This window comes from Dipteris shenzhenensis, chromosome 11 (assembly GCF_047967505.1).
Source record: "Dipteris shenzhenensis isolate YYH24624 ecotype China chromosome 11, Dip_SZ_1.0, whole genome shotgun sequence".
In the NCBI taxonomy this organism is placed as follows: Eukaryota; Viridiplantae; Streptophyta; class Polypodiopsida; order Gleicheniales; family Dipteridaceae; genus Dipteris; species Dipteris shenzhenensis.
The window spans coordinates 57,230,386-57,244,355 of record NC_141606.1 but is presented as its reverse complement, the minus strand read 5'-3'; the positions used below and the strand labels follow the sequence as shown (position 1 = coordinate 57,244,355).

At 46.0% G+C, this 13,970-nt stretch overlaps 1 protein-coding gene across 1 annotated transcript in view; it reads left to right on the top strand.

The window, feature by feature from the left end:
- Nucleotides 1–13,729, top strand: part of LOC147897222 (GABA transporter 1-like) — a 102,783-nt gene extending 89,054 nt beyond the window's left edge. The window contains exons 6-7 of the mRNA XM_087381773.1: nucleotides 12,628–12,864; nucleotides 13,258–13,729. Of these exons, the coding sequence (XP_087237899.1) occupies nucleotides 12,628–12,864; nucleotides 13,258–13,647 (627 nt within the window). The 3' untranslated portion in view covers nucleotides 13,648–13,729. The remainder of the gene's footprint in view (nucleotides 1–12,627; nucleotides 12,865–13,257) is intronic.
- Nucleotides 13,730–13,970: the final 241 nt, after the last annotated feature.

Sequence of the window (13,970 nt, the reverse complement as noted above, 5' to 3'; positions counted from 1 at the left end):
TCTGAAAACTATCCCAATGTGGCACTTTGGAGGGCCTCCAATCTCAACTGATGAGCTAAAACCTTCGGGCATTTCTAACTGTGTAGCGAAAGAAGGGAAAGCTCTTCTCTCGGTGCTCCTCATCAATCCATTCCCACTCCCTTGGGTCCCACTGCAAGAACCTAATAGGGGAACCACCATACAGCCAGAGTCTCCAAGACCCTAGTGCAAGGAGAATAGGATCAGGGTCAAGATACCACTGTGAATCCCTGCCCCACGCCATGAATCCTGCAATCCTGTCAGACTGAAATGCAACCTCCAAAAGAATACCATTAGAAGATCTGATAAGTCTGCCTCCTGACTGAACATCAAAGACAAGGGTATCCTCATGTGCATCTTGCAATGCATGCGTGCAAAGTATTGTACTCATTAGAGACTCACACGTTTGAATAAGCTACCCAAAAGCGTGTTTTCTGACCCTTGTGCATGATACTGGTGAAAAACATGTATAATGCGTCCCTAACCATGCAAACCATATCTCGTGGCACGATACTTTGTATGCACCTTAGGGTAGGTGACATGGAGGTGCATGCAAATCTTTCCTCTCATTAAATAGGGATACACTGCTTTGGACCATTAGTGTTTTTTCAGTTGCTTTTTAGGATGGAAACATGAATATGTCCTAATGAGGCAACTTCACCACGACCTTCATGGAAAAGATCTCATACTCTACACTGAGACATACTAGATCCCATAATACATGGGTACACAAGGCTATCCACACATTTGGCATGATCATTCCGATCAATTCCACTTGTTTGGACACAAGCAACTCTTCAATGCTGCAGTAGTGCACTCGTCACTTTCGTCTGCCTACATTGTCTTGTTGCTCCCTCCACTGTATACCATGCCTCACCCAAGATGTTCGCATGTAAGAAGAGATGCAGCAAGGGAAAAAATAAAAGCAAAGTATGCAGTAAGCACAACCATTAAATGCAGGAGCTGCTTGGCAGCCACGAACGGTAGCAAAGAGTCAACTACTTGGTGACCAAGAGCTAGGTAGCATGTAGGTGACTGCTTGGTGGCTAGGAGATAGGTCTGAGATAGCATAGAGATTGGGCACTTAGTGGCCTAAAGGTGAACTCTAGGTGGTAGGAGACCCGTGTTGTGGAGTGAAGCCAACTGCGCTTCAGGAGGAGTAACCAAGACATAGTTATGCTGAAACGCGTTTCCGGGCCTAGCCTGCCCCAAAATGGCGTTTTAGAAAGGGTCCAGGTTTGAAACGTTTTAGACTTTTGAAACAGTGTTTCAAACGTTTCAGTCAGGTCTGAAACGCATTTGAGCCAGCTAAAATGTACCGTTTCAGACAATCACCCCCTCCACTCCTTCCTTTTGCTGTTTCTACCTCCATTTTGGCCTCCACTTCCAGCCTTGCACTCCCTCGACTCCAGCCTCAAACTCTTGCACTTCTGAGGGTTTTCCAGCCCTCCTGGTGCCGCATTCTCTCCTTTGAAGTCCTTTCACTCGTGCAGGCTGCTTCAGCCCTCCTCCATCATCCTTCACTCGGCCTCCATTGCTTCAGCCCTCTCTTTCAGCCCTCTTTCAACCCTCCTTTAGCCCCCTCTTTAAGCTCTCTCTTTCGGACTTGAGCTCTCTCTTCCGTTCTCCCCCCCCTCCCCCCCAAAAAAAGAAAAAGAAAAGAACCTTCTATTAATGCTTGAAAGGCTTCATACAAAACAGCAGCCCCGAAGGTGCTGAGTATGGGAAAGACCGGAAAAGGTTGAAAGAAAAATCGGCCTGTTCTAGAGAAACCTAGCTCACTGCCTAGGGGATCTCTGGTACTAGGGCTAACAGCCAGGTGGGGGGACTATACAACCAACGAATCCGGACTATAAACCCGGAAAAGGCTGAAAGAAAAACCGGCCTGTTCCAGAGAAACCCAGCTCACTACCTAGGGGATCTCCGGTACTGGGGCTAACAGCTAGGTGGGGGGAACTATACAACCAGCGAATCCCTCGCGGAGTGAAAATGTAAAAAACTCCTGCAGGCCAAGCCTTGCAGAATCGAGCACGCCTTGCGACACAGTCGCCCTAGAGCTTGGGCTCCCATGCTCTCAGGTGGAGCGGAGGGTGTAGATGATATCTTGCTAGATGGCGACTATGGTAGCTGAGGGTGGAACTGGATGCTCACCCATCACCAGACTGTAGCGAGCAACCCAAATGTTCCACACAGTGATACTGGCTACTACCTCCCATACGCTGTCCTCCGGAGAAGGAGGGGTGTCCTCTCCATCTCAGAAGAAGCCACTGTCCAGCTAGATAATCCTCCCGTAATGGAGATTCATCATCCACATTCACCCTTGCATCAGTAGCGAGCCCCAGGAGCTCTCGACGCTGTGATGGTAGAGGCTGCAAACGTTAGTGTTGGGGATAAAGGCATAATGTGCTATCCCTTGTATAAGTGGTACTTATAATGCCACGTCATCACCTTTTCTATTCTTTGTATAAAAGGCAATAAGGGAAGTCACATCGTAGACTTTTGCTTCCCACAAACTTGTGTTCTCTCTTTTTCTCTCTCACCTTTCTCCATCTCCCTCTTGCTTCCGCTCCTTGCTCCCATCAATTGGTATCAGAGCCTCCCTACCCACCAGCTTCTCCTCGTTCCCTAGCCTCCCCTCGCACTGTGTGACCTCTCCATCGCAGGAAGTCACTTGTTCTTGCTGCCCACGCAGTCCAGCCACTCTCCCTCGCTGCCCCCAGTTGTTTCGTGGAGTTTCATCGCATGAATCACTTCTATTCTCGTGCTCCTTGGAGACATCTTTTGGGTGAGTGTACTTGCTGTTTTTCAGCATTTTTGACTGGTTTTTGGGCTGTAGCAAGTGAAATACAGCGAGAAAGTGGTCAAGGACACTTTCCAGTTGGAGCTTTTGGTATTGCTACACCTCCTACAGCAGGGCGACTACATTTGGATCACATTTGGTCAGATCTGGTGCTGTTTATGCTGGGCGACAGTTTTCAGCCACACAGGAGCTGAATTTCGTCTGTCATTTTGGGGTTTTTCCTCCAGTTTTTGCACTAAATCTGGTCGCCTACACCTGTAGAGGAATCCTGCCAAGTTTGGTTGGATTTTGACTGCCCGTTGTGAAGTTCTTGCTGATTTTTAGTTTCCAGCCACAGGGCAAGTTGCACATCTGTGGATTTCGCACATTCTACTGCTGATTTGACATCATAAAAGTGGTCGCCTACTTGAAGGGACACTGTCTGCCAAGTTTGGTTGAATTTCGCCTTCGTGGTGCTGAGTTATCATCACTTTTAGGGTTCAGCCTTTCAGAAAGTGACACGTGGCAGTGGATAAGGCACATAAATTTGGGGCTTTTGCAATTTTATGCATTGGAAAGCTTGCTCTTGCACATTGAAGCAAGAAATTCTCAGTTTGGGACACATTGGAAGAGGAATCTCAAAGAATTCAGAATATTCCAAGAATATTCCTTGAGCTTGATGCCAGAGGTTATGCATTTGTGAAGTAGTGCTTGGAGCACTTGGATGCATTGACATTGTTGCAAAAGCGGTATTGATTTCCTTTATGCTTGGATTGTGCACATTTGTGGTAGTCAAAGTTTGACTTTTGATCTCAGAAATTGGGGCTTTTGGTGCACAAGTGCTCAGCAATTTTTGTGACACTGGAATAGTGTCTTGGATGCCAATTTTGGATGCCTTTGTGTTGAGAAAAACAAGAATATTGTTTGCTGCAGATTTATGACTGTTTTTACTGTCATTTTGGGACAGTTTCTCTGAGTTTTGGATGCCTCTATCTCTGTCACAAGTTGGGACAGAATTTTGAGTGAGTTACACTCAGTTTTGCAGGCATATTTCACTCAGTTTTGGAGTTATATCGGTGCAGGAAATTAATTACAGTTTTGGTACTGTTTATGCATTCAAAGTTGGAATATATATTGGCTGCAAGTTCTCTCCAGTAGAGGACAGATTTTACAAGCTTTTTTAATTTCCTTTGCTGATTTTTTATTTACTGAGATATGGCTTCAAGTGGGAGTGAAGGTGGTTCACTTCTTAACATCAAGAAGTTGGAAGGAGCACACAATTTTGCCATTTGGCAAAAGCAGTGCTATAATGTGCTTCTTCAAAAGCATCAAGCCCCGTCCTATCAAGGAAAAGGGAGTGAAGCCGGCAAATATATTAGATGATGATTGGGAAAGTGTTGATGAATTGGCACGATCTACAATCATGCTTTCTATTTCAGATGTGCTTCTATTTAATGTTGAAAATGAGAACACTGCATGGGATATGTGGAAAAGGTTGGAAGACTTGTATGCTCAACAAAGTGCAGCAAGCAAGGTTTATTGGCTCAAGAAGCTCATGGATCTTAGGATGAAGGAGGGCACAACTATGAGTGTGCACCTCAATGAGTTCAACTCTATCATCAAGCAGTTGGCAAATCAGAAATTCAACATTGATGAGAGTTTAAAGCAACATTCTTGCTTTGCACTCTTCCTGAGAGTTGGGATATTTTCAGAACAGCTTTGAGCAATTCAAATCCTATTCTTATTTATGTAGATGTTGAGAGTCAGCTTCTCATGGAGGAGATGAACAAGAAGAACAATTCTTCAAGTAAGTCTTCCACTGCCCTTAACACAAGAGGAAGACCTCAGAATAGAGGCAATGACAGCCAAAGGAACAGATCCCGCAATAAGTCACGTCCTAAGAAGGATATTGAATGTTTTCACTGTGGCAAAAAGGGGCACATGAAGAAAGATTGCTTTAAGCTGAAAAGATAGCTGAAAAAGAGCAACAACAACAATCAGGATGCCAAATATGATAAAGGCAAGCAACAAGTAGAGAGTAGTAATAGTGGTGTGAAGATTGAAGAGGTACATGCAGTCACTCATGAGAGTGAGGATGACATTTTGTTTGTTTCATCACTTGATGCACATGCTTTGGTCACAGAAGAAGACGGTGACATGACTACTTGGATCATTGATTCAGGTGCTTCCTTTCATGTGACACCACACAGGGAGTGGTTTTGCTCATATAATGGTGGTTTACAGGGTGTTGTGCATCTTGGAAAGAATTATGCATGCTCTATTGCAGGGATCGGAGATGTGAAACTTGCATTTTCTGATGGCACACATTTTATACTTCATGATGTTAAGCATGTGCCAAAGCTGAAAAAGAACTTGGTTAGTACTGGTCTATGGGATGATCAAGGCTACTACACTGTGTTTGGTAATAGTAGGTGGAAGATAACCAAGGGAGCCAGAGTCATTGCAAAGGGGTACAAGTGTGATACTTTGTATACTTTGCATGTTCCTGATGTAAAGAATCATGTGGTTGCCGTAACTGAGGTGCCAAAGGTTTCATTGTGGCATGGCCGGTTAGGACACATGAGTGTTAAAGGAATGCAAGTACTATCTCAATTGGGTTATTTACCGTCTCTGAAATTTTCAGAATTTAAGCATTGTGAGCATTGCATTTTTGGTAAGCATTCACAGTCACCACATAAAGTGACATTCCAACAAAGATTGACACCCTTAGATTTGGTACATAGTGATGTATGTCAAATGCCTCAGTTGTCTATGGGTGGTCATGAATACTTTGTTACATTTACAGATGATGCCACAAGGAAAGTGTGGGTCTATTTCATCAAGAGGAAGGATGAAGTTTTTGGTGCATTTCAAAAGTTTGTTGCCTTGGTTAAAAATCAGACAGGCAAGAAATTGAAATGCTTACGCTCTGATAATGGTGGAGAATATGTCTCCAAAATATTTCAGGAATTTTGTGACATGAAAGGGATAAAGAGGGAACTCACAAGCCCCCTCATAATCCTCCACAGAATGGAGTTGCAGAGCGAACAAATCGGACTATTTAAAATAGAGTCCGTAGTATGCTGTCTCATGCTGCCTTACCCCATGGTTTTTGGGCAGGGTGGATTTGTTTGATCCCGAAAGGGGGAGATAGGTCAGACATCCGACAGTGGAGACCAATCACTTGGCTTGATACTGCATACAAGATCCTCGCCAAGGTCTTGAGTTTGTGGTTATGGCCCCATCTTACTGACATCATTCACGACACAGATCGGGCTCGTCTAGGAGCGCAACATCCTCGACAACATCTTCATGTTCTGGGAGGCAGTGGATTGGTCCAGGGAGGAGTCATAGCCGTTGTCCGTACTTCTCTTGGATTTTGAGAAGGCCTATGCTAGGGTGGAGTGGTCTTTCTTGGAGGTTACTATGTGGAGATTGGGTTTTTCAGACAGATGGATCAAAGAAGTTTTTGTGCTTTATACGGGGAGCTCTAGCCAGATGCTTATTGGAGGACATACGAGCGAGGCCTTTCCTCTCTCTCGCTCGGTCTGCTAGGGCTGCCCCCTCTCTCCCTTCCTCTTCTTGTTTGTGGCGGAGGCTTTGGGCTACTACTTGACATCACAGGTGGCGGGCCTCACAGGGTTGAGGCTCCCAATCAGGCAGGAGGATGAGCTAATGGACTCTGAGTTTGCATGACACGGCCTTGTATGTAGAGGACACCACAACGAGTTTGGAGAGAGTCAGGGGAGCCCTGGCTATCTACTGTGACGCCTTGGGTGTGCGAGTCAACTGGACAAAGTCCATAGGTTTCTTCACAAACTCTGAGGAGACATAGGACACTCATGAGTGGGGGAGCGACTTTGGCTTCAAATGGATACCGTGGGGCCAGACAACGAGATACCTCGGATGTCAAGTTCGTATTGACATTACAGCAGAGCAACAGATCGCCTCGGTCCTCGAGAGTGTTCGGCGCAAGCTTCTCTACTAGAGCTCGATCAAACTCTGCCTATTGGGCCGTGCCTTGGTGGCAAACCAGGTCCTCCTTCTTGCCATGGCCTGGTTTATCACCTCCTACTGGTGTTTTCACAGAGGGTGCATTGGGCAACTACGATGGTTGGTTTGAAACTTCCTCTGGGCAGGTTCAAATGGCACGAGGAATACTAGAGCCCGGGTTGCTTGGCAGACAGTGACCATACCATAGGCACTGGAAGGCTTGGGTATCATTGATCCGAAGATGCAGAGCAGAGCCCTTTTAGGCAAGTTGGTTGTTTGTGGCCTCACCCCAAGTGTAGAGCCTTGGAAGCTCCTCTTACAGCGAGGGATTCTCAGGAACACCCCATACAGTGGGGGGCAGTGGCAACATTCACACAGAAGGATCTTCTCAGAGGCTCCCCTTACAGGGAAGGGTTCCCCCTTGATGAGGAACCTCCATAGGGTCTAGTAGAGATTAGCAAGGGGCCTTATTTGTGCCCAATTCAGATGTAGAGAGGAGTTTGAGCGTCAGCCCGTTGTTTCCACGAGATCCGAGATCAGGAGGGACGTATGCTCGGGCAGCAGACCCACATTGGCTGGGCACAGTGGGACAGTGGTAGATTACCCATGGAGGCAGAGGCGAGGCTTGGTGCCTTAGTGCCTCTATGAGGGGTAGGGTAGCGGATGAGAGAGATTGACCTAGCAGATTACCCATGGAGGCAGAGGCGAGGCTTGATGCCTTAGTGCATCTTTGATGTGGACCCCTTCGAGGGAGAGGCATTGTCCCAGAGAGTGTCCCGCGATGTCCGTTCTAGGTTTTGGATGCGTTTATGGTCCAGTTTGCGGCGGAGGAAGATCTACTTCTTCTGGATGGCTGCCCACGGATGCTTTCCCATCGGCCTGTGGTTGGCGCAGATACGGGTGGAGGGGCAGTGTCATTGTTGCTCTGCTGGTTTTCTGGAGATGATCCCACATTGCCTGTGGAGCTAGCGTAGCGTAGCGAGGATTTGAATGGGAGCCCTCAGGATTATGACCCGTATGCAGAGTCTTCAGAGGGACTATACTTGCGGGGTGGTGGCTTGGTTGACTTAGGGAGGACACGCATTCCAGATTGATGAGATCTCCCCAGCTTACCGGATACAGGGTCAAAGCATTTAGAGGAAAGAGCTCCATGAGGCGGTCCCTCCTGATGGCCTCACTGGAGAGAGAGAGAGAGAGGGAGGGAGAGAGAGAGAGAGAGAATTAGGGAGAGGGAGAGAGCTGGGGGAGGTGGGTCTTCATGTAAGGGCTCCTGCTGTTGCTCCTCCTCAGGTGCCTCTCGAAAAACCGTGTCTCTCTCTTTGCTTCTAGCCCCTTGTTTGTGGTGCTTTCGGGCATGTTTGCTTGGTTTCTTTTTCTTTTTAACCAGTCTGATCGTGGGGGGGACCCCATCATTTGCTACCACTGATCCGGCCGAATCTGGCGGAGACTCGAGCACGGTGCCAAATGCCCGACCAATTGAGGGGAGGATGGCTCTATACTCCTATGAGAGCCCTGGGAAGTGGAGCGTAATCGAAAAACGGGAAACATGATGTGTTGAGTCCATGTCCTCCACTATAAAGCCATGGTACCAAGGAAAGAGGTACACCAAATGTGGACCAAGGAGGATGGGGCTCTGCTCCACAAGTGTCAAGGCAGTATCGGGGGAGCTCAGCTAGATGAGAAAGACGCCTCTTCCATAGATAGTGACCTCTTAAATGTGGTCACCCTCTAGTGCTAAGCTCACGTGGATCCACTCTCGCACCTGTCGCCTTGTGGGCGTGAGGCCCACAATCGCCTTGTCCTGGAGGGACTGAACTGCATGCTGTACCTGTTGTTTGTCGGTTGGAGAAAGAAGGACCTTAATGGCTGTGAGATTTGAAGGTGCTACCATAGAGCCCCTCTGGCTAGACCAAAGGTCACCACCAAGATCTTCTTTCTCCTAACAAACACAAATGCTCCTGCTACGAATGAAGGAGAGGAAGGAAGGAGAAGAAGAGGCGGAGAAGGCGGGGGGAGGAGGCGAAGAAGGAAGGCAGGAAAGGAGCGGGAGGAGGCGGGGGGCAGCGTGGAGAGGTGGGGCGGAGAACGCACTCGTGGGGTCGGGAAAGGAGGCAAAAAGAGAGTGGGAACGAGGCAGGGGAGGGGCGCAAAGGGGGCGGGGAGGAGGCGGAGGAGGTGGAGGGGGGCGGAGATGGAGGCGGGGGCGGAGACGAAGGTGGAGACGGAGAGGGAGGTGGAGGGGGACGGAGGTGGAGGCGGGGGCAGAGACGAAGGTGGAGATGGAGATGAAGGTGGAGTCGAGGAGGGAAGACGGGATGCAGGCAGGGGAGAAGGCGGAGAGGGGGTGGAGGCGAGGGATGGCAGAGAGGAGGCGGAGAGGAGCCGGGGCAGAGGTGGAGGCGGAAGGGCGGAGAGGAGGCAATGGTGAGGCGGAGGCAGGCAGGTCGGGAAGCGGGAGCAGCCAGGGAGCAGGAGTAGCTCAGAATTTTCCTTTAACATACAATTATCGTGCCGGTTATCATACACGGCACAACGATGACCCTAAAAAAGAACTCTTAAGCCATGTTCCGTCCTATGTTTGAACCTTATAAAGTATGTCTCTTTCAGGTATGTAGTATTTAAAGTGTGTTTGAGCTCACGTTTTCTAAACCCCTTGATGACATGGTGTTTCCCCGTTTCAGCACTCCCAGAAATCCCAAAAAGGAATAGCTTGTTGGTTCTTGCAAAGGTTGGGTTCTTCAGCGGTTCTGCAACTAGAAAAAAAAAACTCGAGATGAAGGCTTAATTACTCCTCCATTAGGAACCCAAGTGAACCGCTTTGCTTGGTTTATGTGTAAATGTCCATAGCACCATAGTTGCCAGCCGAACGAAAACGTAAAGAATCAGGGAAACAGAGTTTCCGGCCCCCGTGGAAACGGAAACGGAAATATGGTACAATTTATGTATAAAATTTTATTTTTTATACATAATACAATTATCAATAGAGTGCAAATTATACATAATACAATTATCTATACTTGAAACATCATGCATGCATCTATGATTCTAAATTCCTATGATGATTGATCTATCTAGTATCATCTATTATGCATGAATGATGCTTCAACCATCAACATGTGTCATGAACTAAGTTCTAACTCACTTCAACAAGTTTGAAGTTACAACAATCTGAAGTTTGAGAGGGAGGATGGAGAGGTGAGAGAGAGGATGGAGAGGTAGAAGGAGGATGGGGAGGTGAAAGAGGATGGAGAGGTAAAAGGAGTCAGAGGAGGATGAGAGGTAGAAGGGGGATGGAGAGGTAGTGGAGGGATAGAGAGCTGAGAGCAGGCTGACGATGGAGAGCAGCTGCCAACCTGCAAGATGGAGAGTTGGCTGCAGCCTGTAGGGTGGAGAGCAGCCTGCAGGATGGAGGGATGGAGAGGAGAGCAGGCTGCGGGTGCCAGGGCCCAGGAATCAAAGATGGAGAGGTTGGAAAGCAACAGGATGGAGAGCAGGAACACGAGAGGCGGCGGAAATGATGACAAGAGGTGACGAATCGGCGAAAAACGGTTTAATCAAAAGAAGGCCAAAAACAGTTTTATCAAAAGAGCCATCCCCCTCCCCCCCCCTCTCCCACAAAACTTAAAAAATAAAAAAAAATAGTGATTACGAAACGGCGTTTCATTTCTAGGCCAGAAACGGCCGTTTCTGGTAACTATTCATAGCACTAGATTTCAGATTGATTGGCGGGGATCTGGCTTATTTTTCGCCAACACAAACACCAGAAAGGTTGTGCATGCCTTCGGCCAGCCTGGCTCATTCTTTGCCAACACAAGCAGTAAAGAGGTTTTTGCTTGCCTCATGCCACTTACTGCATGGCCTGCAACGGGGAACAACCATGACCAATAGAGTCGAAACACGTTCTACATCTGCAGCAAAAGGGATGTAGTTTCGACGCGCAGGTTGAGGGCTCATGCTAGGCTGGCTGGGACTAGTTACTAGTCTGCAGAGCGTAGGAATTTCTTTGTTTCCATTTCCGTTTCCATTTCCCATTTCCCTGTGTGTGTTTCCCTAACTATGAATTGAGGTAAGGGGATTACCAATGAAGAGGAAAGACTTGTGCAACGGCCTCACGAGGATCACACACTAGAAAAGTGCATGATTGCATTGTACCCATAGAGGATTGAGAAGTCAATTTTAGCTTTGCTCTATTGCATACTTAATTGCTTGGCCACCACTGGTTTAGACACACTTTGTTGAAGATGAGTATCCATGCCACGCTTGGCTGAAGATGAGTATACAAGGCAAGAGAGGTGGGAAGCTGCCAACCAATGGTGAAGAGGAGTAGGTGTTTCACCCAAGCAATGGGGAACTGTGCTTGACAGTGGAGTGGGCATAGACTCCACCAAGAAAGACACCATGGTAGGACTAGGGAGTATGTCAGGATTAGGGGAGAATGGTACAGGCTGAAGTTTGAAGACAATAGCGTGCTTTGTATAATCATTTGTAAGTTCTAGTTTTTGTCTATTGGCTGTAGATGTCCCACTCAATGTCCCATCTCGCAAGTCCTTGTACGTTCTTTTGCATGCACTTGTCTTTTGTAGGTGGATATCCAGCTTATAGCGGACATGTGTCATACCAACCAAGTGAACTATGTCCTTGCATAAGTGGCCCTATGGCGTGGAGCCATAGCATGCCACCCCAAATTAGTTACATTGCACATGCCTATGAGATTTTAGGTCACTACCTCTAACAAAGATTCTCAGGCAGCCTAGTTGTGTGCAGTGCAGATTTTATTGTAGGGTGCTTGATGCCATTTGGTAATTTAGGGCCCTTCCCCACATACAGTCAGGCTATATTAGTGAGCTTAACATAACCAATTCCATTAAATTAAAGATAACAAGGGAATTACATTCCCATTGGTACCACTATGTTATTCACTAAGTGGTCTTGACTAAAAGTCTTGAGGCTTTTTTTTTAACAAAATGGTTTATTTAATCAATCCAAATTCTGTTCTTTAAATGAAGGTCACAATAGACTCTCTTTTCAAGACCTTTCAAAAGAGTACCCATGTTGTGTCGTTTTGATTTTCCTTTGACCATGAAAGTTTCCTAACAAGAATCTTGCTTAAAGTGGCATTCCCACTACTCAGCCTTAACCATTGAATTTCTACATTCCAACTTATTTCTCTTCATAGAAGCCCTTAAAGTACCTCATTTGGGTTTCAAATTTGCAAGCATTTTTAACAAGCTGTTAAGAGATTCAATTTAACTGGACTCTCTAAATGAGAATGGAAATGCACACTCATGTGAACACTCCATAACAGCCTTAACTAGTTCTCCCTAAATGGTAGTGGGAATAGGCCCTTGTTACATGTTCATTGAACATTTGGATGGCACTTCTTGGAGAGGTTGTGCCAATTGATTTGTGTTGACTGAAAGGACCACTTTACTTTTCTGGAGGGATATTATTAAGGTCTCAGCTCTGCTCTTTGGATCCCGGCATTTGTAGGCTTGTACTCTGCATACACCAGCCATAGTGCTGTTGGTTCTATTGTTGCATTTTGAAGGGTGGGATGTGCAAAATGTCTCTGTGATTGGAGCACATGAGGGAAATTCCAGAAAGAGAGATTTTTCTCTCCTGCAATGGGTATGGGCTTGCCTTGTGGGTTGCAGTATGTGCATTTGCAGGGGAATGGGTGGCACAACAATTTTCCAAGGAAATGAAGATGGTTCAAGCACTTAAATGAATTTCCATTTCTTCTTGTCACTTTCTGTTTTTAAATTAAGGGATGGAGTCACCAATAGAAAGTCAAATGCATATTTTCATCTTAGTTCTGTGATGTGCCTTTATTGCAGGCTACTGTAGCTCCTCCTGTGACAGCCAAAATGGTGAAGGGTTTATGCTTTTGCTACAGTGTTGTCGTCTCCACTTTCATCTCTGTTGCTGTGTCAGGATATTGGGCTTTTGGAAACTCTGCAAAAAGTAACATATTTGACAGCATGTCACCAGGCGATGGTGCCCGCTTGGTACCAAGGACATTACTTGTCACAGCATACACCTTAGTCTTTCTGCAGCTGATAGCAATATCAGTGGTATTCCCTTTAATCTCTGATAACGCTTCATACAATGGTTAAGTTTGAAAGGATTTGTACTTTTTTCTGTACATTGACGTTACAATAAAGCTATGGTGATTTGCTTAGGATCCCAAGGTTAAAATAAATTCTCCAGCGCTAAGTTTGACATCTTTCTATTCTTGTAGTTTGCTTGCCCCTCTCTGTTCATAATAAATAAGTCCTTCAGCACTGCAAGAGTTCATTTTTTATACTTTTTGGAGGCCTCCAAGAGTTCCATGGATAAAAGTTAAGAAGATTGGAGGGGGTGGGGGGAAGAGCGGGATCTGATATAAAGCATTCTTTTTATTTTATCCTTTTGAATGTGAAGATGCACTGTTCTCATTTTATTGTTGCAATTGTATCTATGTGAAGGTCTATCTGCAGCCTGCCTTCGAAGTCTTGGAGGGACATCTTGCAGATGTCAACAAGGGAAAGTTCTCCATGCGCAATGTGCTACCTCGTTTGTTAGGACGATCTTTGTTTGTTGGACTGGCAACATTTTTTGCAGCCATGCTTCCTTTCTTTGGAGACATCAATGCACTAATGGGAGCATTAGGATACACCCCTATAGTTTTTGTCTTTCCACTCATCTTTTATCTTATAATCTTGAAACCTTCTAAGTGCAGTTTCAAATTCTGGTTAAACTTTGGATTGATCATTGTGTTCTCTTTACTGACATTGGTAGGTTCTTTAGCAGCCATTGGGCAGCTTGCGGTTGATGCCAAAAAGTACAAAATCTTTGCTAATGACATTTTTTCATAAGCTTTCAGATTTCAGTTTGCAACTGCAGTGCCCTTTCCGTATCTGGTTTCCTGCCACGAGAATTTGATTTATAATAAATGCATTGCCACATCTCAAGGGCAAGTAGAATGATTCAGGAAAAAGAGTTGTCTGCAATAATGCATCTTACATTTCCACGTTGAAATTTGCACTGTACGAAGAGGTTCTTTAAACAGAGAAGCTTCATTAGTTTGGACTTGCAATGATGTTGGAAGCTCAAGTACTATATTTAAAAGGTTGTTTCATCTAAATATCAAGAAACAGGTGGTCTAATATGATTTCTCTTGCATTGCATAATCAGGCGA